Source organism: Pagrus major, chromosome 7 (genome assembly GCF_040436345.1).
Source record: "Pagrus major chromosome 7, Pma_NU_1.0".
In the NCBI taxonomy this organism is placed as follows: Eukaryota; Metazoa; Chordata; class Actinopteri; order Spariformes; family Sparidae; genus Pagrus; species Pagrus major.
The window spans coordinates 8,056,258-8,079,098 of record NC_133221.1 but is presented as its reverse complement, the minus strand read 5'-3'; the positions used below and the strand labels follow the sequence as shown (position 1 = coordinate 8,079,098).

Below are 22,841 nucleotides of genomic sequence, written 5' to 3'. Positions count from 1 at the left end.
CCTGCACAGATAAAAAACCAAGAAGAGAAACTTCCAGAAACTGGATTCCGCAAATAAAAACTGGATTAATTGGATTTCTAGGCTACAAAGCAGGAGGTGAGCAGGATGGCCCGCAGCCTCTCAGCTGCACCGGCGTGCTGCAGGTGGATGTGAGATGACAGGCTGCAGACGGTCACTTTTCATTTGCACCCCTAGAAAGATCTCTCTTTTCCTATCTGTGATCCATTACGCATCGCAGACCCCACTCAGGAGTTGATGGTGGGTTTTCTGAAGTGATCTCGTGGTGGTGAACTGCGGACATGGATGCTGCAAAGAAAGGTAGGAACTCCTGACGATGTCTCTGAGCGTTTGTTTGTAGGAATGTGCACAACGTGTCTTCAGAGAAAAATGGGAAATGCTGAGTAGAAAGCATATAAAGTTGCAGTTGGAGCAGGTGGAAGATTAATCTTTCCCTGTCTATGGCTGATCAGACAGTTCATCCTGATAGTAAAGCATAATAAAAACATACTGTGTAACTTTCACAGTTATTAAATTCACAGCTGGCATCACATTCAATATTTCCACCATAGCTTCTGCTCATATCCGTCCATATTTTCTAGCTTCTACCCTGTAAGAGATAATAAATGTACCCGCAGGCTTATTCAGTGTGCAGGGCCTTGTCAACAGGTGTTCACAGGCCTTCATGGGGATAGTGCTGGGCTAAGTGCCTAGCTGCTCCCAATAAAGAAGTAGGTCACATCTGGTCTTATAATATGAGGCCTTCAGGACAGAATACCTGTCTGTTACTGCAGCCATGTTTTCAAATCCTCCCCTAACTGTGTTGGATAATAAGATGTGAGCTGAAATAAGCAGTGAAATAATGACATGTTGTGATTGAATGACAGTAAAGGTGTCCACAGACAAAACAACACATCCTTAATGTTTTAGTTCTCAGACTCAGGATGCTCCAAACACAGAATAATATAATTGTTTGTTTATCTTTTAACAGAAGCCCCTCCTGGGGGCGATGGAGGAAAATCAGACACCCTGGGGTCGACTGGCTCGGCCAGAAAAAGGGGAGGGGGGGCCAAGAAGGCGATGCAGGCGAACAAGTCTGCCCTCAGAGCCCCCCGAGCCCTCTGCTGCCTCACCCTCAGCAACCCCATCCGCATGGCAGCACTGGCCCTTGTAGAGTGGAAATATCCTTCTCTAATGTGATGCAGATGTGTGTGCTTTCATGTGAGTGTGTTGAACCTTTATTATGCTGTTGTGTGTATTTTCCACGAGGCCTGTTGGAGCCTTAACTGCAAACCTCAAGCCCTTCGATATTTTCATTCTACTCGCCATTTTTGCCAACTGTGTGGCCATGGGCGTGACCAAGCCGTACCCTGACGATGACTCCAACGCTACCAATCACCAGCTGGTGAGTTTCTAATAGAAAGATGTATACAGGAACTAGACACATATATGGCCAGAGACACAGAAACTTCAAAATAAAAGTACTTCACAGTAAAAATGATCACAAAGTTACAAAATAGATCACAAAAAGAAGATAAATAAAATGTAGAAACTGAATATTCTTTCTACATTGAAGGACAGAAATTAACTTAAAAAAAAGAAAGTACTGCGGGTATTTTTAGTCTTATATCTTCCGTTCATTCCCTTATTTGTACGACTTGTGCTCTGCCCTTTCAAAACATGCGATTACAATTTAAAATCTGGATGATTAGATCTGTACTTTCCGAGCTGGACCGCGACAACCAATGAGAGAGGCACCCTGGGGCAGCTGAGGGTGCTGCCCTTGTGGCTAATGTTAGCTAGCATACTACTGTTGATAGAAATTCAAAATCTCACGTTCAGTTTTTGCAAAAAAAAATAGAAAACCCGTGTTGACCGCATCTCCCTGCTCACCCAGATTTGTTTAACCTCCTGCTTTTGATTTTTTTTCTCACTGCTATGTGTTACTGCAGCCAGTTGTTTCACCACTCTAATCTCCATTTTGTTTATGTCTGCTTCCCCATGAGATGCATCCAAATTGCCAAATTTGTCACTGCACTTCCATCATTTCTCAGCAACAAACCTGCCAAATGTGAAGTAGATCAGATGAACAGTACTCGAGATATGCGAATCACAGACAGACAGACGGACAGAGATTCCTGGCTTTATAGTTAGATTGATGCAGCTGTACATACTTAGCTTCAGTAATGCCTAGCCAAAAGGATACTTAGATCAGTCGGTGAGAGGACATCTGAAAGAAAAGTGTTTGAAGAGAGATCTTAGACGAGCCCACATGGAGAATATCACATGAAGTGTGAACTTCAAACAGATGGTGGCGCTTTGATCGTACCAAACCTTTTTATTTTTTTAGCAGACCTGCAAAAGCAAGTCAGTCTTCAGTCAAAAAACTGAAGTTAGAAAAGTGTAGGACAGCGACTTGACCCTTTTAAAGGGAATGAATAAAGCTGTCAATGTGAAGTTTTTTGTTCTCCTGAGGTCATTTTCCTCCTCATGTCCTCTGGGTCATCTGAGGACAGTGACAGATAGATAAATGCATGATTTGTGATGAACGTGTCAGAAAACAGTTTCAGATTGTCATGAAGAACAGCAGTCATTAGGTATTTTGGAAGACAGTTGCAACAATTAGCGAGGAGGTTAATAGTGATCTGTTGGATGGTAATGGTATTAGAGGGGAAAAGTTGTGGCGTGACATCACTTGGTGACCCTGTCAGGGATCATGACTTACTTAAAACACCCACCATCTGTCTCATCTCTCTCTCTCTCTCTCTCTCTCTCTCCCCCCCCCCCCCTCTCTCTCTTTCTGTTATTTTTTTTCTTAAATTACAAATTACCTAGTGAACAAACTGAAATGAGCCTGTTTTTCTGTAGTGCATTGGAAATATGAGCCAATATGAGCCAACAACAGCTTTATGTGTATTTACAAAAAGCCACATTTGTATTGTTTTTATTGATATTGCATTGTTGGAAACAATCTTTACCTTGTGAAAGAAAGAAAGTGACCCTCATGTTTGAATTTGATTTGAAGTAATTTTAGTAAAAAAGCAGAGCAGACACACGCATCTAAACCTGCAGCGGGATAGATGTTAGTCGATCCCTTTATTGGATTGCACAAAGGAGGTAAGCTGACAGTCGGACAGACACTTCCTGACCAGACTCGCAGTACTATCGGCCTCCAATTTGTTGGATCAAGTTTTGGCAAATGTTTCTGAATTTTTGTGAATTCTACTCAGCTTACACTAAACCACATTATGCATAGATTATTGTGTCAGCCTTGAAGTAAAAAGACACAGTGACAGTGGTAGCAGTGATTAGGAGCATTAAGCTGAAGGGTGCAGAAAAAGGATCCGGTGGCGGGCTTAAGCATGTGCTGTTAGGCAGTGGGTTAAGAGGTTACAAAAGCCACAGCAGTCAGCCTTTAATGATAACACACGTGATGTAAAGAAAAGAAAAAAAGTCAGTTAATGCCGCTTGAGAAACACTTCCTGAACGTCTTTGTTGAACCCTGACAATAACATTTATTTTCTTCAGCGCTCGTCTATATTTATTCCTTTCAGACGCACTTGCTGACGTATGAAAAAGGTCAGTCCAATTTAGCCAAACATCCCCACATTTCCTTTTCTTTTGTTCTCAGGAACAAGTTGAATACGTCTTCCTCGTCATCTTCACCATTGAGACCTTCACTAAAATTCTTGCCTACGGCTTAGTCATGCACCCCAGCGCCTACATACGCAGCGGATGGAACTTGCTCGACTTCGTTATCGTCATTGTCGGGTATTTTTGGTGCTTCGTGTATTGTCACCGTTTGCAATCACATGTTCTGTCTCTGGTAAGCGTTTGACAGCTTGTATGTGTGTCTGTGCAGGTTGTTCAGTGTGATAGCAGAAGCTATGACAGACCATAAGCCAGGAGAGGCCCATCACGCAGCAGGAAAACCTGGAGGCCTGGATGTCAAAGCCCTCAGGGCGTTCAGGGTGTTACGACCTCTTCGGCTCGTATCTGGAGTGCCAAGTGCGTTCATCATTTGTTGCAGTGTGTTTTTGAATTCACGTTCCTGTGCTTCATCCCACATGCAGCATTGTAAAGTGTGTGTTTGCCTCGTCAGGTTTACAGATTGTGTTGAACTCCATCATGAAAGCCATGGTCCCTCTTCTGCACATCGGTATGTTGGTCATGTTTGTCATCATCATCTACGCCATCATCGGCTTGGAGCTGTTTATCGGCAGGATGCACAAGAGCTGCTTCTCCATGAGCACAGGTCCCTGCTCTCTACACTGCAACAGATTTTACACAGCGTCCATATTTTATAGATGGTGTCAGCTCAACGTCTCCTGCTGCTCTCTGCTCTAGGTCTCATGGTGGAAGACGATCCGTCACCTTGTGCGTTTGCCGGCAGCGGCCGCTTCTGTGTCGGGAACGGAACCGAGTGCAGGGGCAAGTGGGAGGGCCCCAACGGCGGCATCACAAACTTTGACAACATTTTCTTCGCCATGCTGACAGTTTTCCAGTGCATCACTATGGAGGGTTGGACCGATGTTCTCTACTGGGTACACCTCTCAGTTTTACATTAGTTTGGGCTGCAACTAACAATTATTTTCATTATCGAACAAGCTGCTTATTATTTTCACGATTAATTTAGTCCAGGCCTATTCAACTGGCGGCCTGTGGGCGGAGTGCGGCCCTTACACAAACTCAGTCTGGCCCTCTGATAATTTTATTAGCAAGATGATTCACCCGTTCATTTGTTTCATCTGCCAAGCACAGACATACTCTCATTTTATATAAATATTTACAAGCCTGGATGTTCAAACTGAGACCCTGCTTCTACGATTCAAAAGGTTGAAAAGGTACACTTTTACCTGCAATTTTGTATATATAGTGATTATTATTTAATTATGGAAAAGTGATAAACAAAGCGAGAAAAAAATTAGCAAGTGCATAGCTTTCTGACACATTTAAATTCATAGCTTTACAGGTCAGACATAGGGATGGTAATGCATTTCTGGCCCTTCTAAAAATGTCGAATAGGCCTGGTTTAGTCTCTAAAATGTCAAAAATGCTCACAACAATTTCTTCAAGTTGCTCCTTACGTCCAACCAACTGTCTAAAACCCAAAGATTCTTCATTTAATTGATTAATAATAACCTGTAGCTACTTTCTCTCTCTGTCTCTCGGCACAGATGAATGATGCCATCGGCTTTGAGATCCCGTGGATTTACTTTGTTTCTCTGGTCATCTTTGGATCCTTCTTCATCATCAATCTCGTATTGGGTGTGTTGAGCGGGTGGGTCGCTGCTTCCACTTTTTTCAACAACATGAATCTGTAACATTTGTCTTGAATGTTTCTCTGACTCTCTTGAGGTTGTGTTTGCGCACAGAGAGTTCTCCAAGGAAAGAGAAAAGGCCGTGGCCCGAGGTGAGCTGCAGAAGGCGCAGGAGAGCAAGCAGATGGAGGAGGACATGATCGGCTACATGGACTGGCTCATAGAGGCCGAGGATGTGGATGAAGAAGGAAACAAACGTTAGTTTACTTAACACATATCACACACACTCAAACCAGAACATCTACATTTAGCTTTTCCATTTATACATCATCGGCCTGTGTTTGACTTCAAAGGTGCTGCGATTGCAAAGAAGAAGATGATGAAGAAGTTCGGCTGGTACAAACACAGCGAAGATGGTGGACGTACGTCAGCTGTCACTGCTTTGTTATCATGTTTATCTTTACGTGATTATCTCTAACAGCGAGTGCTTTATCTCTGTTTTAGCGGAGTCAGACTCGGACGATGATATCGCATACCTCGATGATGACAGCGGCTTCTGTGCTTCTCTCATGTAGGACAACAGAGAAATAATAATGTTGTTTTGAATCAGTTCATCAAGACAGTTTATCATTTGCACTCACGTTTTCTTGTTTCCTCAGGGCGAAGATGATGGCCAATAGCTTCTGGTAAGATTTTCCATTTTATACTGTATTTATGTGACGTGGACTTTAGTTTAGTCTTCCATTTGGAGTTATAACAATACATTGTACTATCTCCATATTTTATGCCATCTCGCCGCGACAGTCGTGGCCAGAGGCATTATGTTTTTGTGTTGTCTGCCCATTCTTGTGAACGCAATATCTCAACAATGCCTTGAGGGAATTTCACTTGGACTTAAGGATGAAATGATTAGATATAACAGGTCAAAGGTCAAGGTCACTGTGACCTCACAAATCTTTCTTTCTGTCTTTCTTTTTTAGTGACCAGTTGTGCCAGCTGAATCACACAATGAGAAAGAACTGCCGCGTGGCTGTCAAGACCACAAACTTCTACTGGCTGGTGCTTCTGCTGGTGTTTCTCAACACAGTGGCCAGTGCGTCTGAGCATTACGGACAGCCAAAGTGGCTCACAGAAATGCAAGGTTTGTTGATGTTTTGTTTTTTTTGGTCCTGAACCCGACCAGCTGTACACTTTGACTCAGATGGATTTAAAAACACAACTTCTTCTCTGTTTGTCTCTCAGAGCGAGCCAACAAGATCCTGCTGCTGCTGTTCACTCTGGAGATGTTGATGAAGATGTACGCCTTTGGCCTGCAGATCTATTTCATGGCGCTGTTCAACCGCTTTGATTGCATTGTGGTGTTCGGCGGCATCCTCGAGACACTGCTTGTAGAGATGGAGTTCATCCCGCCCATCGGCATCTCTGTGCTGCGTTGCATCCGACTGCTCAGGATATTCAAGATGACTCGGTAATTTGTGCCAGAGTTTAGTGATTAGAACATCTGGAGCTTTTCAGTCAACTACATAAGGAAGGAACCGGTGATATAGAGTTTTTTTTCCATCGTATCTTCATAAGATGTCCAGGTGTAATCTATGCGTTTTGTGATTTTGTTGTCTCCAGGCACTGGGCTGCTTTGTCTGACCTGGTCAACTCACTGCTCAACTCCATGAAAGCTATCTGCTCCCTTCTGCTCCTGCTCTTCCTCTTCCTCATCATCTTCGCCTTGTTGGGCATGCAGTTGTTCGGAGGCAAATTCAACTTTGACGAGACTCAGATGAAGAGAAGTACTTTTGACTCCTTCCCCCAGGCTCTGCTCACTTGCTTCCAGGTGATCACCTCAGTTTCTCACAACATTCCTCCCCTCTGTACTCAGTTATTGAACATATTCTGGTATTAGTTCAATGTATCTCAATTTGTCTTTTGTATCTCTCTTTGATGGTCTTTCTTCACAGATTCTCACTGGAGAGGACTGGAATGCTGTGATGTACGACGGCATTATGGCTTACGGAGGGCCGATTTTCCCCAACATGGTGGTGTGCATTTACTTTGTCATCCTCTTTGTCTGCGGTAACTGTATCCTTTTCCAGCGTTTGTGCACTTGCTGTGGGATTCCTGTCACAATCTGAGAATGAAATGTATGGTCTTTAAATCCAGATGGAACAAATTGGACTCCTTAATTTTGTAACCAGACATTCTGCTCAATGTGTTCTTGGCTATCGCTGTAGACAACTTGGCAGGAGGAAGCGGAAAGACAAAAGTCGAGTAAGTTTGTTACAGTATAAGAAAGCATGTTAGAGAGCAGCGGATCAATTTATAACTGACTCATCCTTTTAATTACCTGCTATTTGTTTGTTTGTTTTTTCAGAGAGAAAAAGGAAGAAGAAGAAGATTGGGATGAAGATGAAGAGAAAGAGGATGAAGATGCAGGGGTAAAGAATCTTTTTTATCTTTATGCCTCCACCAAGGAGGTAATGTTTTCACCCTGGTCCGCTGGTTGGTTGGTTGGTTGGTTGGTTGGATGTTGGTTGGTTGGTTGGATGTCGGTTTGTTGGTTGGTTGGTTGGTTGGTTGGTTGGATGTTGTTTGTTTGTTGGTTGGTTGGTTGGTTGGTTGGTTGGTTGGTTGGCCAACAGTTATACACAAAAACAACAGAACAGATTTCCACAAACCTTGGATGGAGGATGGGTTTTTGGCCCATAATATGCCTCCACCAAGGAGGTAATGTTTTCACCCTGGTCCTCTGGTTGGTTGGTTGGTTGGTTGGTTGGTTGGTTGGATGATTGTTTGTTTGTTTGTTTGTTTGTTTGTTTGTTTGTTTGTTTGTTTGTTTGTTGGTTGGTTGGTTGGTTGGTTGGTTGGTTGGTTGGATGATTGTTTGTTTGTTGGTTGGATGATTGTTGGTTGGTTGGTTGGTTGGTTGGTTGGTTGGTTGGTTGGTTGGTTGGTTGGTCAACAGGATTACACAAAAACAACAGAACAGATTTCCACAAACCTTGGATGGAGGATGGGTTTTCGGCCCAGAATAGACCCCATTAACTTTTGATGCAGATATGGATAAAGGGACAAATCCAGGAATCGTTTGCGAGATGTCAGGGAATAATGCATGGATCTTGAAAAAAAATCAGCTGGAGGTGGCTGGTATCTAGTGAACAAAATCTGGTAAGGATCATTGATCTGGTGAGCTTGGATAATAATTATCGATAAGCCGTTATGGCTGGTTTAAAATTTTGAGTGATACAGGGCAACCAAGTTTGATATTGTATTGTATATGTGTATATGTATATGTATTTGAAGGGGACTGTTGGGTTTTGGTGGAGGTATGCGCTTCACTAAGAACCATTCTAGTCTCTATCTGTATTTTTCCTGCATTATATTGGACATTTTAACAATTGATCTTTGTCTCGTGTAGAACGATGAGGATGACTGGCAGGAAAACGAGGAGCTGAGGGCCATCGAGGGGCTGGAGGGTGAGTCTGACGCCCTGCAGGAGGAACAGCAGACACACTGATTTAGATGTAAACTGTCTCTTATATCTTTCTTTTTACTCTTAATTTTATTGTAGGAGTTGCTCCATTGAAGCCGGAGTTCTCAGGGCCCAAAGAGAAGATCGTCCCAATCCCTGATGGAAGCTCCTTCTTCATTCTCGGAAAGAAAAACTGGTAATCTGAGAACAGGCACCAAACTAACCTAATTCTACTATACTATACTAATCTATAACTCCCAATTTTTCTGTTGCATGATTTAACATGAAAACATCCACTTTTCTTTGTAATTTCCTTCCCATTCTCAGTTTGCGAGTTGCCTGCCACAATCTCATCCATCACCCATACTTCACCAACTTCATCCTCATCTTCATCATCCTCAGTAGTATTTCCCTGGCTGCTGAAGATCCAATCAAATCCCACTCATTCAGGAACATAGTAAGACCGACCACATCGGAGCCTCATTAGCGTTTCTCGTTGCACACGGACCATCTGCTCATCATTACCCGCACAACAAACAAGTCTGAATACTGATACTAATTTCTCTCATCCGCAGGCGCTCGGTTATGCCGATTATGTTTTCACCTCAGTTTTCACAGTGGAGATCGTGCTAAAGGTAACAGCTGCAGAGGCTTGAAACAAAATATTTGCTATAATTTCTTTAACATTAAAAAGAAAAAAACTATCTTTGTTTCTTCACTTCCTCGCTTGTGTCTAGATGACAGTCTACGGAGCTTTTCTGCACACTGGCTCCTTCTGTAGAAATGCCTTCAATCTTCTTGACCTGCTAGTCGTCAGCGTGTCGCTCACGTCTTTCTTCTTACAGTGAGTAGATACCTGTCTCACACAGAAAAATCAATAGTGTAGCCTTGATGTGCAGTTGCAGTGATGTCTTATTAATGTTTTGAAGTTTGACGGTAACTCTCGCATTGAGTCAAAAGAAATTATGTAATTGTAGTGTAGTTTTGTACTTTTTACTCTTTATTTCTCAAACTAATCTGCAATATTTTTTTTTATCCTTTGGTTTTTGGACTCTAAAATGTTTGTATTGTTGCTCTCAGTTCAAGTGCGATCTCTGTGGTCAAGATCCTCAGAGTGCTGAGAGTGCTCAGGCCTCTTCGAGCCATCAACAGAGCCAAGGGACTGAAGGTAGACGGCTCTCTTCTGTTTATCTTTCAATCTATCTTCTCCAAACATCAAATGAGTCTGTGTTTATTGCGGGGTTGTTGTGTTATTCTGTACATGTATTGCTGTGTTTCATTCGTCATTTATTTGGTGTATATAACATTTGTTGCTGTATAAAGACAACACATGTTGTTTGTGTGCTCACAGAATGTGGTTCAGTGTGTGTTCGTGGCGATCCGAACCATCGGCAACATCTTAATTGTCACAACACTCCTTCAGTTCATGTTTGCCTGCATTGGAGTTCAGCTCTTCAAGGTACAGGAGGGATTTCTACACTCAGTGTCCACATTATCAGAGTTGGGAATGTTACTCCAGAAATGTAATATGTTACAGATGGTTTGTTATCCTGTTAAACATTTATTAAGTTATGTATTTTATTGAGTTTATCAAAAATAATGTAACTTAATTTCTAACGAGAAAAGCAGATGAGAGGCGGTGATGGTGTTGCACTTAAATTTGAATAATGCCAAAATTTCAACACATTTCTGCACAGAATAAACATCATTTTCTACTTTGAATTCTACAAAAAGAATATATTCTGTGGTGACACCTTCCTAATTACCAACATTTTATTTAGTAACCGTAATTTGATTACATAATTTCTCTCAGTTATGTATATAAATAGGAAGAATAAATGATATAATGTAGTCCAGTAAAATACGACCTTTAACTATGACCTCAATAACGAACATATAATTGAGTTTACCATCAATATCACCAAAAACATTATGAGCTTCATATGTCACATTGATATATGGTGAAGTATTGGACTGCATTAGATTGAACAGGAGCACGTAAATGTAATTTTGTCTTCTCCTCCTGATTTAAAGGGAAAGTGACCACTGATGGTTTCCAATGGTTTAACTTTCCTGTGTTTAATGTTACAGGGCCGATTCTACAGCTGCACAGATGAAGCCAAACACACCCCCGATGAGTGCAAGTCAGTTTTCTTTCCCTCATCTCTCTCCACGATTTACAGCACCTGACAGCCTCTTAACATGCCGTCACAGGGCGTAAAATGTGTGTTTGATTTCAGGGGAACGTTTGTGGTCTACAAAGACGGGGACATGAACCACCCCATGGTGAGAGACAGGATTTGGGAAAACAGCGAGTTCAACTTCGACAATGTGCTGATGGGCATGCTGGCTCTATTCACCGTGTCCACGTTTGAAGGCTGGCCGCAGTGAGTAGTCACTTTACATCGTGTCTAATGCAAAGGATAGTTTATTATTATCAATAAATCCCATGAAAATAAATAAAATCAAGAATGTGTTTTCCCGTCTCTCAGAATGTTCCAACTTCTCTTCTCTGTCTGCTGTTTCTTATCGAAGATGTGTGGGTTGTTGGTCACAAATGATAAATGACTCAATAATTCCCTTAAACAGCAGCTCTGCCGGCTTTTGTTAGGGAATATTTTCAGCTGTGGATAAATTGTGTATGTGAGATGGACTCAAAGGAAACCACAGTGTCAATGTTCACCATAACAAAGAAGCATTATTGACTCAGTGCAACAGTGTGACTCATTCATGTGTTTTTGAGAAGCCCTGTGAGAACCCACTGTTGCGTTTTTTGTCGAAAGGCTCCTTTACCGGGCCGTGGACGCCAATGCCATAAACCGAGGGCCCATTTACAACTACCGAGTGGAAATCTCCATCTTCTTCATCATCTACATCATCATCATCGCCTTCTTCATGATGAACATCTTCGTGGGTTTTGTCATCATCACATTTCGAGAGCAAGGAGAGGCTGAATTCAAAAACTGCGAGCTCAACAAAAATCAAGTTGGTTATTTTCCGACCTTTTAATGTGTATTTTCCAGTCAAGCGATTATTTACGTGAAATGCATTTGTGTTGTTTTTTCTTCTTTTTTCACAGCGTCAGTGTGTCTATTACGCGCTGAAAGCTCAACCTATAAAGATCTACATTCCTAAAAACCCGTCCCAGCTCAAATTCTGGAAAATCATCAACTCCAGTCAGTTTGAATACATCATGTTTGTGCTGATTCTTGGAAACACGCTCACTCTGGCCATTCAGGTATCATTTCACTCGACCGTGCCATAAAATACAGGAATATCAACCTGTTCCAGTGTTGTGACGTGACGTGACGTTTTGTGTTGTTGTTGTTTCCCTCTCAGCATTACGAGCAGTCTAAAACGTTCACTTCCGTCATGGACATCCTCAACATGATCTTCACTGTGGTTTTCACCATAGAGATGATTATCAAGTTACTGGCTCTGCGGGCTCATGTGAGATTTCACTCGTGTACCTTTTAAAGCAACATTTACAACAACTGCCTGTTGTTGACTCTCAATTTCGTTATTTCTTTCCTTTGCAGCATTATTTCATCGATCCGTGGAATTCATTCGATGCTCTGATCGTCATTGGGAGCGTGCTGGATATCGCAGTCTCTGAGTTTAGTGTAAGTTTGTTCATACTTTGATTTCCATTAGCTGACCGTGAAAAATGAAAAGTTACAAGATCCACCCGTTACCTGTTGTGTCATCTCTGTCAAAAACCCTCCGATTAGAGACATAATATGCAAAAATTCTGCATTAAAACATCTAGGCTTTGTCATACATTTTGTTGTGTTGTGAGATTATATCACCCCAAATGTTTCCAACAATCTTCAGAGCCAGAGAAATCCACAAGTTTGCTCAAAGTAATGGTGTGTTTTATGTCAGTATGACCTCTAGGATAGAGTGAGGAAGGAAGTCTACAAATGAATTACCTACCGCAATGTGAATAGAGCTAGAACATGACCTTATCCGTGAACAACCGAGGCTCGCTGCTGTAGTCAGGTTGATAAAATCAGGTTGATCCTGACAACTTTTTTAAATCTCTTTCATCTCACATGGCGGCTCTGCCTGCTGCTGCTCGCCTGAAACATCGATGCAGGGAGGAGGCGGTCATGGTGAGGTGAGAGTTCAACACCGCAGCTCCAAATATGTCTGAGGTTTTCATGCTTATGGACTGTAACATATATCCATTTACCTGTTATTGTCCCAACACGTTTTTGTCTTTAGGGTAAAGGAGAAAGTGGAAAAGTGTCCATCACATTCTTCCGTTTGTTCCGAGTCTTGAGGTTGGTTAAGCTGCTCAGCAAAGGAGAAGGCATTCGAACCCTCCTCTGGACTTTTGTCAAGTCGCTCCAGGTCAGTGCAGCGTAGAACGAGGAATTTACACGTCACAAAGTGTTGTTTACTTTATTTTGTAATTGAGCTTTTGACTTTATTCTACTCAGGCTCTGCCTTATGTCGGTCTGCTCATTGCCATGATCTTTTTCATCTACGCTGTGATTGGCATGCAGGTGAGTCTCTCTGATCAATCAAGGCTTTAAAATGGTTTCATTTCTACCAACTAACGTGCATTTGTTATATAATTAAAGGGTAATTCCACCTATTTTACACATTAAAGTTAGTTTACAGCCCTTTTTGGCTCCAGAGGAAGCTGCATGTATTCTGAAAAACTACCTGATTGTTTCCTAATGCCACTGTTCTCCTTTCAGACATTTGGGAAAATTGCCGTTGACGACAACACACATATCAACAGAAACTGCAACTTCCAGACTTTCTTCATGGCGGTCCTGGTACTCTTCAGGTGAGCCACTTTAGCCGGAACAAGACAGCTGCTACGTGTGTTTTTAAAGATTTTTAACACATGCTCAAATATTATCTTATTTTCATCTTTCCTCCAAATGCTTTCATTCCCCTCCTCTAAAACAAGATTTCAAAGAATCTCAGAAGCTCACATGGAAATGCTGCCCTCTCTCTGTGTACTTGTAGATGTGCCACTGGAGAGCAGTGGCAGGAGATTATGCTGGCAGCTCTGCCCGGTAGACGCTGTGACCCAGAATCCGACACTGAGCCTGGTGAAGAGTTCAGCTGCGGTAGCAACTTGTCCTACATCTACTTCATCAGCTTCTTCATGCTCTGCGCTTACCTGGTGAGCGAAGCCGAGGAGGATTAAGGATCCTTCCACTCTGTTTTTTTCTAATCGCTCAGTCCTCAGATCGTTTGTAGTATCACACTTTCTCTCCTTTAATGAAACTTAACACAGCCTTCTGACTCCAAATTAAATTTAGACATAATTAATTCAGACTTGTGTTTTACAGGCTGTCAGGTCAAGTGGGATCAAAGTCAGATGAAAGTAGAGAGGATAGTATTACAGCAGCTGAGTAGGAGCAGTTTTAAAAAGCTAACCCTGTCTTCTCCAATTCCCAGCTCGTGGATTTTGTTAATCCAGACAACAAAATCCTGATTTTAAAGGGCACAAATATTTTGCTAACATTGTTATCACCTTAGTGCTATTTTAAGACACTGAACAGGTAAGTTGGAAGTAACTTTAAACTTAGAGGTCTTAGAGAGCAGAACAGGGTCTAATCTGAAGTATAGAGAAGGAAAGTTGAATAATAATCTTTTTAGCTTTTGCAGATCTGCAGAGAAATTCAGCAAAAACAGTATTGCTTCTCATAGTATAATTCAATATGGTGCTGAGGACCTTTAAATTTAAAAAGTCATATTAAGCAGAGGCAAAAAAAGGCAAGTGTGTGTAATATTATGATCATTATTTTGAAAAGCCAAACTCTAGCCCTCTATGATTTGACAATTATCTCAGTCGAAGCTCTTATGTGTTCCTTGAAACCATATTTACAACCAGGCTAATGTTCGCTAAGTGTGTCTTGCATTCCTTCTATGGTTTCTTCTCATGTGGACAGCTGACATCCATCAGTCTTTTGTGTGGTCTCTGACCTTTAGCTCAGACCCACCAGGACCCTCCTGGCTGCTAAAATAGACCCGGGCCCCTTTAGTCCGGCTGGGTTTTCGCAAAATTCACAGAACTGGATGGCTTGACATGTATATAAAGACCAGTGTGATAATCACATGTATTTAAGAAAAAACAACTACACACTAAGGAAATGAATGGCTTGTCCATTTCTGACGAGAGTAATCTAACTACTTTTAGTCAGTTAGGTATATCAGTTTGCCAACAAAACACATTCAGTGCATACATTTCAGTTGATACATTATTTAAAATGTTTTCTAGGGTTATATTATAATCATAAACCAGAGCAGAGGGAGTTTCAGATTTTGGACGCAGCATAAGAGAAGGACCTGGCACCCATTGTGCTAAGGCCTGAGTAAGACTTCATGGGGAGTATAAGTCTGAAGGAGGAGTCTTATCATGTCTTGTCACAATTCATTGTTGTGTTTCTACCTTTCTCTCTCTCAAGATTATCAACTTGTTCATTGCCGTCATCATGGACAACTTTGAATACCTGACTCGAGACTGGACCGTGCTCGGTACTCACCACCTGGATGAGTTCAAGAGAGTTTGGTCCGACTACGATCCAGAGGCCACGTAGGACTCATATCTCTTCAGTCTCTCTTTCTTTTACTGCATCCAGAATATTCTCATCTTACATTAAATGTGGTGTTTTTCCTCCTCTCGCAGCGGTCGTATAAAGCACATCGATGTTGTCACTATGCTGCGCAGGATTCAGCCACCGCTTGGTTTTGGAAAACTGTGTCCTCATCGTGTTGCTTGCAAGGTAAGTCAAGAAGAATTCAGTGCTGCTTGATACTAGGAACACAAGCAAATAGATGGATCTCACTCCTTCTGCTTCACCCTCTCATCCTCTCAGAGGCTGGTTGCTATGAACGTCCCGCTACACTCGGATGGGACAGTCACCTTCAACGCTACTCTGTTCGCTCTCGTGCGAACCTCACTCAAGATCAAGACTGAAGGTTAGACCTCACACAGACATATGTGAGTAGCTCACTCTGTGCTGTTAGTGTGCTGTTTAACCTGCTTTTGTGCCCTTCAGGTCCCATCGACCAGCAGAATGAAGAGCTGAAGGTGATCATTAAGAAGCTCTGGAAGCGCACCAAACCGAAGCTCATTGATGAAGTCATTCCTCCCCCTAGAGGTAAATCAAAAACTTGCATTGCTGACAGGCATGATGAAAACAATGTTACAGGAGAAATCAGAACAACTAGTGAAATACCATACCTGCATCAATTTTCAAAAATGTACAGTTTGCTTGAAAACAAGAAGAATTTAAGACTTCATCATCCATCAGTCCCTCTTGTCCCTCCATATTTTCATCACTAACTTTTTTTTTCCATCTTAGGGGATGAGGTGACTTGTGGGAAGTTTTATGCCAGCTTCTTGATTCAGGACTATTTCAAAAAGTACCGCAAGAGAAAGGAGAGGGAGAGGAAATCCAAAAGGAAGGACAAGGCGGCTTCTCTGCAGGTGACGTACATATATTTTCACTGGACTGATCACTTGACTTTGACTGATATCACAAAAGTTTCACTCGTATGCACACTTCTAAGGTCCTAGTTGTTGCAGTGTGTAACGCACTGTTGGCACAAGTCGGCCCTTGTTGGCAGCTTTTTGGCCAATCGAGCACGTAGAATCAATAAGATGGTCGGTGAGAGAGACAACTGGCTGTTCAGCTAAGCAAATGAATCCACAAGAAGAATAACGGATAAAGAAAGTGAAAGCCCGTCGAGCCTGTCACTGTTATAGAGACGTGAGACGACACAACACGTAGCCGTTGTTGCCACTAGTTCTTTTATGTCGGTTTGGTGTGTCTGGGCCATTAGATATGAATAAAAGATCCAGTGTGTAGGATTTAGTGGCATCGAGTGGTGAGGTTGCATATTGCAGCCAGCCAAACAGCCCTTGTCTTACCTTCCCCTACGGTTAAAAAATGCTTAAAACCATAAAGCCCTCTCTTGAGCCATTGTGGGTTTGTCCATTCTGGCTACTGTAGAAAAATAGTGATTCAACATGGCAGACTCCATGGAAGACGACCCTCTCCCTCTGTAGATATAAAAGGCTTGTTGAAGTTGAGCACAGGCAAACCTTCCTCTCTCAACAGATGAATGTGAAACCAACCTTCCAGAGTCAACTCTGCACATACTGTATATCATTCTGCAGAAAGACATAATCCAAATGAAATAACAATAAGCAGCAACTCATTTTTGAGTGGAGGCTGACTTTATGGACGTTTACTGGGTACTTATTATTAACATGTGGGGTTCATTTTGTGTGGCAATGTTTAGCAAGGGCTGCGGACGCTGCAGGACCTGGCTCCAGAGATGCGTCTGGCGATGGCCTCCGACCTGGAAGACGAGGAGGGTGCAGAGGGAGAGATGACAGGCGATGACTTATTCGGCAGCGAGGCCGGAACTTCAGTGAACACCACGCCCGCCACCACACCGCTGCCGCCCATAGACTCGCTGGTGGAGCAGACGATTGTGTTCCTGGAAAATGAGCCCAAAGCAGCCGACGAGGGCGTGATCACAGAGCAGGTGATGGGCATGCAGGAGCACCACAGACCAGGATCAGAGCTGGCAGGCATCAGCGTTGTAACAGAGCAGCCTGTGAGGGCCGAACCTCTGCCCATCATCAGGTGTGTTCCAGCTGTACATTTTAAGTAAATTCACACATTTGAACTATAGTTTTTAAAAAGTCCTAATGAGTTGCCTGTTCTCTCCTGTTCAGGGTGGACTCCATCAGCGAGTTGCCTCCTCCTCCTACCCCAGAGATACCAGTTGTAGCAGAGGTTGTAGCAGAGGTTGTAGCAGAGGTTGTAGCTGAGGAACCAGTTGTGCCAGCTACACCAGGACTACCTGAGCCAGTTTATAACACTGAAGTTGATGCTGCCAGTCTCGCATCAGTAGAAAGGTAAGTAACAAGCAAGAGAGTGAGGAGACAGATACAGTTATCAGTATGTAAGCAGTGATGTTTAGAGGTGCTGGTAGGCAGATGTTTTCTGCCTTTGAACAGAGACAGGCTAGATGTTTCCCCTCAGTCCTTTTGCTAAGCTAAGCTAACCATTTCCTGGCTCCAGCTTCTTATTTTAAGGCCATTCACAGTATTTTTAAACCTGGGCCCTATATTTACATGTTTTGGTGTGTTACTGATTCATACTTACCAAAACCGGAGTAATTCCCAAGCAACGAATCAAAACTAAGTACAAATCAAAACGCAAATAGTAACCAGAATAACACGAGGACACGGGCAGCAAATGCAGGAAAACACGACGGGAAGACAGGACAGAGAAACACACGAGACACAGGAACAAAACAGTACTGACGTGGGGAAACAGACACACTGACAAAGAGAGAGGGACAGACACACAAGTGAGGAAAGACTAATAAGAGAAAGGTGAAACAAAGAGGGTTATCAATAAAAGGCGGAAAGAAACACAGACAGGAAGTGGAAACTAAAACATGACATGAGGATAAATCATTATGACATCGCCTAAGAATATGCCTTACACTGAGGTGGTACAGTTTCCTCCAAACTCCTCTCTCCAACTTTCAGAGCGTGACTTCTCCTGGAGCGAGACTTGTGTTTCTGGTTACAAAATGGATCTTTATATTTAACAAAAAAGTTGGAATAACACCCTCAGGCTGTAAGTGACAAAAATGCACTTTTAGTCGATGAACTGACAGTCAGAGTTTCCCCAAAGGAAGGCTGCCAGCTGAGGCGATCTACTGGAGCGATTCCCAAACTTTTGCTAAGTATGAATCATCACCAGAACATGAAAATATAGTGCCCAGGTTTAAAAATACCATAATTCCCCTTAACAGACAGACATGAGAGCGGTACTGATCTTTCTGTCTAACTCTCTGCAGGAAACAAGCAACGATTCCCTTAAAAAAAACACAAAATCATGCTAAAACTCTTGGTGTGGATCTTATAGGTACGTGTATCCGGAAGCTGTCTCTCCTGTACCAACTGAGACAGGCTACATCGAACAGAGCCTGGAAAGAGCCAGCAGCATTGGGGAGATACCCTATGATACTCACGATGCCAACGGCTACATCAGCAACAGTTATTCCGACGCCAACATTAACGGAGGGAGTGTTGCGACTAGCCCCACGCCCTATTCAACAGATGGATATAACGGGAACGGATACAATGGCTACAATGGAAACAGCATCAGCAACAATGGCAACGGAAGTGCATGCAATGAAAATGGCAGCACTGTCAACGGTTACAACGGGAACAGTTACAATGGAAGTGAGAATGGCGCCGCGCAGTTTGTCAGGAGACGACTACTTCCTGCCATACCGAGAGGTGAGACACATACATTTTATTTTGTTTTTAATTTTTTTTATCCTCCTTCTTTTTTAGGTCATAGTGTTGGTAATGTAATTCTGTACATTAAACACTTCTGTAAAGTCTGCGAAGTACAAAATGACCTTACTACAAAAAAGTCATTATCAAGCAAGATATAGAAAATGTTTTATGGTTTCAAGTTCTCAAATATGAGGGTTTGCTGCCCTCTGGTCACAGTCACACGGAAAGGACCCAAACGCAAGACATACGGGCCAAAAAGTGCTAACAATGAAAAAAATGAAAGAAAAATACGAAAGTAATATAAAGAATGAGGACAAACAAAGACCAGAAAACCATGAGGAAACCATGAGGAACAAACCAGGAACTCGGGGAACGTATGAAGACAGGGAAACAGGCACACGAGACACGTGGACGAGAACAGAAGAACCAACAGAGAGCGAGGGAACAACACAGGCTTAAATACAAACTAAACTGAAGAGGGGATGAGGTGCCGGTGATGAGACACTGGGAACAGGGCAGTGCTAACGAGGCTGATGAGAGACAGCTGTCGGGGGGGAAATCAGCCTGGAGAGGAGCACGAGAACACAGGAGGGAAACAGAACACAGAGTAACAAGACACAAGACCATATAACTGTGTGTCATTTGGTTTGTGATAGTTTGATTATGGATTTTCACCACTAAAGCAGAGCATCAACTTAAATAATGACTTTGAGCCAATTTTATCTTGAACACTCTCGCTGCATGGTATGAAAAAAAATCTTTTTGCGAATATTTTGACAGATTTACAGTTGTGCTATGATTTACCATTTGTGGGAAAGATCATTTTTTTATCACAACTTTTCCCTTTAACCGAAAAACACACATTAAAATCATGATAATGTGCCAAATAACAATGTTTTCTTACGTTTGGAGGACAATATTTGTTCATCTCTGCCTCAGTAAATCATTACAATTCTGTTTTGTGACACATTTTACCTTTATCAAAACATTTTCAGCTTCTGCGATTTGGATTATTGCACTTGGCCATATTACAATTTCAATAATATTTTTGATTCAAGGTGTCAAGATTTACACGGTGCTTAAATTTGTCCCGAGACAAATTTCCTCAAACAGGGGAAGCCCCCTAATGGCTAATACAGCCGTGCTAATGCTAAATCCCTCCACATATGGTTATTGTCGTGCATCCTGGCCAGCTTCCTAACACTTTCCTGCTCATTGTTTCAGGTCATAAACCTGCCTTCAACTTCCAGTGTCTCAGGCCACAGAGCAGTGTAGACAACCACCTCCCCATCCCGGGGAATTACCGTGGGAACACATCCCCAACCAGATCCCGTCTACAGGTAAAACAATGGCAAACACACACACGGATACACACACTCTCTCAAAATGTTAGCATTCATACACTGAGTGGGTCTAACTGGTCCTCTGCTCTCATGACAGAACCAGCACAGCCTGGACTCCCGGCCTAGCAGCGTGTCCTCGATGTCCTCCGCCTCCTGGGCAAACACGGCAGCAGCTGGTGCCACTCCTCTTCCAGGAATAATCAACCCCTCGGGACGCAGGGGAAAGCTCATCTACACCCCCATGCTCCTGATGGACGGGTCCACTGGCACCACCCAGCCGGTGTGGAGCGACGGCTCTGCCAGCCTCCCTGTAGGAAGCCGTCAAGGCTGGTACCCCGGACAGACCAGAACCTTCACCAGCGTGAGGATGCCACCGGTCAACCAGGGCTTTGTAGACAAAGGCAGTGCAGACAGCCTGGTGGAGTCGGTGAGTAATGATGCAGCCGGTGATTTTTGTAAGCAACCAGCAGCAAGTACAATTTATAAGCATATACACTGTTGTGAACTACCCTTTTTTAATTTCTGACTAAAAAATGTCTAACTGAGGAAGATCCTTCCTTGATCTGATTAAATCTAACCTCATAGTAGCAACAGATAATCTTTGGAGTAGGCTTTGGCACAGAACAACATTGGATGTTGTCCTTTATCTAAGGTGGCCCAGAGAGCTCAACACACAGACAAACAAATTAAAAAACATTATCCTCCATTTTACAATACATGCGCATGTAAATTTGAAATAACAGAAAATAGAAATGTGCTGCAGAGTGAGAAAACGTAACCAACAACAGAAAGGCTGCAAGTAACACGGACGACAAGGGAAAGTGTTTCCAGGGGACACTAAAAAGTGATGAACACACCCGGACTCAGCTGGTACAAACAATAGGCAACAACAAGCATGTCCCAGCCACGTTCATCACTTTTTAGTGTCCCCTGGAAACAGTTTCATGACATCTGTGCTATCTGCAGCATTCCTAAGTTGCAGTGCAATAAGATTTCAGGGCCTCTCCGTACCCGTCACTTTCTATGGGAGCACGATAGGAGGACGGCATCTCTTCTGAACAGGAGGGATGATCACAGAAAGCAAAACGTGTATCAGTTTATATGGACACATGACGATTGTTTTATGACAGATTGGACATATTAATAGAAACAATGAACAATTCGTCAATCAGCCATATCAGCAGTAAAAAAAAAGACAAATTGATTTTTAATTCTGGTACTGGTATTGGTGCAGCACTGAGAGAAATTCCTCTTATTTAAATGTTTAATTTTCTCATTCTCCTAAGTGCGCCGTAAATCCAAGTCCATTTGCTGCAACTGAACTGTAAAGTTACTCACTGGTGACCAGACGGCATTTTAATTTGGCTAAGTGATTCTTTCAGCTGATAGATTTCTCTCTGCATTAGACATAATGATCGACATAATCAGATAGACATGCATGTTATGTTATGATATGTCATGCATGTTACAGATAGAGAATGAGCCGCTGGAAACATAATCCATCTCTTAAATCATTGTTTTTTTTGTCTTGTTTTCTCTCTAATGTCAGATCTTGATCTCCGAGGGTCTCGGCATCTACGCCAGGGACCCGAAGTTTGTGAGCTTTGCCAAGCGGGAGATTGCTGAAGCCTGTCACATGAGCCTGGACGACATGGAGAGCGCCGCAGCTGACCTCATAGCTCGCGGAGCCAGTCAGTCGATTTCTCGCTTCGAGGACGAGCTGGCCGATGAAATGAACTGTGTGATTTCATACTGAGATCAGCAAAACTGAAATAACCGAGCGAGAAAGTGAGAGACGGAGTTTGTCGACAGAACAAAATCTTATGAGGTGTGTGTTTATATCTGCTGTGGAGAGAAAAGACAGTGGACTGGATGGCATGTGTGTAAGAATGATGGGATACAAATAAGACAATAAGTCAATTTTGTCTTCTTTGTTGTCCCAAGGTAAGATGTTGCGTTGGGTAAGATATGCTTTTATTTATGAATGCCAAAACACACACATACGCACACACAAATATACACATAAGCACACACACAGTGATTTAAAGAGCACATGTGGCAGGACTCGACAAGGTAACAACTCGACGACGACGTGTTTCGCAAAAGAATCTGTATCTGTGCGGCTGCATGTGAAAGAAAACTGCTATCATCATAACAAAAGACCATTTTTTGCATTGTATTCTCATTTTTTACTTTACTTGAATTGTTGTCATAATAACATATGTAAATATATTACATAATATATATAACTATTAGATCAATAAGACGTTTTTACTTTGTTACACAATGATATTCAGTTGAACACATCGATCGGTGAGTGCCCAACAGCATTCACTATTTTAGAGAAATATTCATATATACTAAAATATCTCATATCTTCAAATATTAAATATGCAAACTCATAGAAATGTTCTGATTTGTGACTATAAATAAAGCATTATGTTTTCTCAAATGTATGTATTTCTTCATTT

General features: G+C 42.4%; 1 protein-coding gene across 1 annotated transcript; it reads left to right on the top strand.

The window, feature by feature from the left end:
• The first annotated feature begins 299 nt into the window (after window positions 1-299).
• LOC140999410 (voltage-dependent L-type calcium channel subunit alpha-1D-like) lies at window positions 300-22,525 on the top strand. The gene is given in 47 exon segments (XM_073469779.1): window positions 300-318; window positions 989-1,206; window positions 1,298-1,402; window positions 3,629-3,768; window positions 3,860-4,005; window positions 4,100-4,252; window positions 4,345-4,541; window positions 5,175-5,278; window positions 5,373-5,515; window positions 5,612-5,680; window positions 5,763-5,829; window positions 5,918-5,944; window positions 6,239-6,399; window positions 6,501-6,726; window positions 6,879-7,086; window positions 7,211-7,331; window positions 7,448-7,520; window positions 7,624-7,687; window positions 8,668-8,725; window positions 8,821-8,917; window positions 9,049-9,183; window positions 9,224-9,356; window positions 9,459-9,565; window positions 9,802-9,889; window positions 10,073-10,180; window positions 10,813-10,865; window positions 10,962-11,108; window positions 11,505-11,706; window positions 11,801-11,959; window positions 12,061-12,171; window positions 12,261-12,344; window positions 12,821-12,847; window positions 12,949-13,077; window positions 13,167-13,232; window positions 13,431-13,522; window positions 13,708-13,867; window positions 15,156-15,283; window positions 15,377-15,473; window positions 15,567-15,669; window positions 15,750-15,851; window positions 16,056-16,180; window positions 16,999-17,350; window positions 17,419-17,623; window positions 18,648-19,024; window positions 20,252-20,367; window positions 20,468-20,797; window positions 21,920-22,525. Coding segments are annotated over 47 exon segments (6,339 nt in total). The 3' UTR covers window positions 22,127-22,525.
• The last annotated feature ends 316 nt before the right edge of the window (window positions 22,526-22,841 follow it).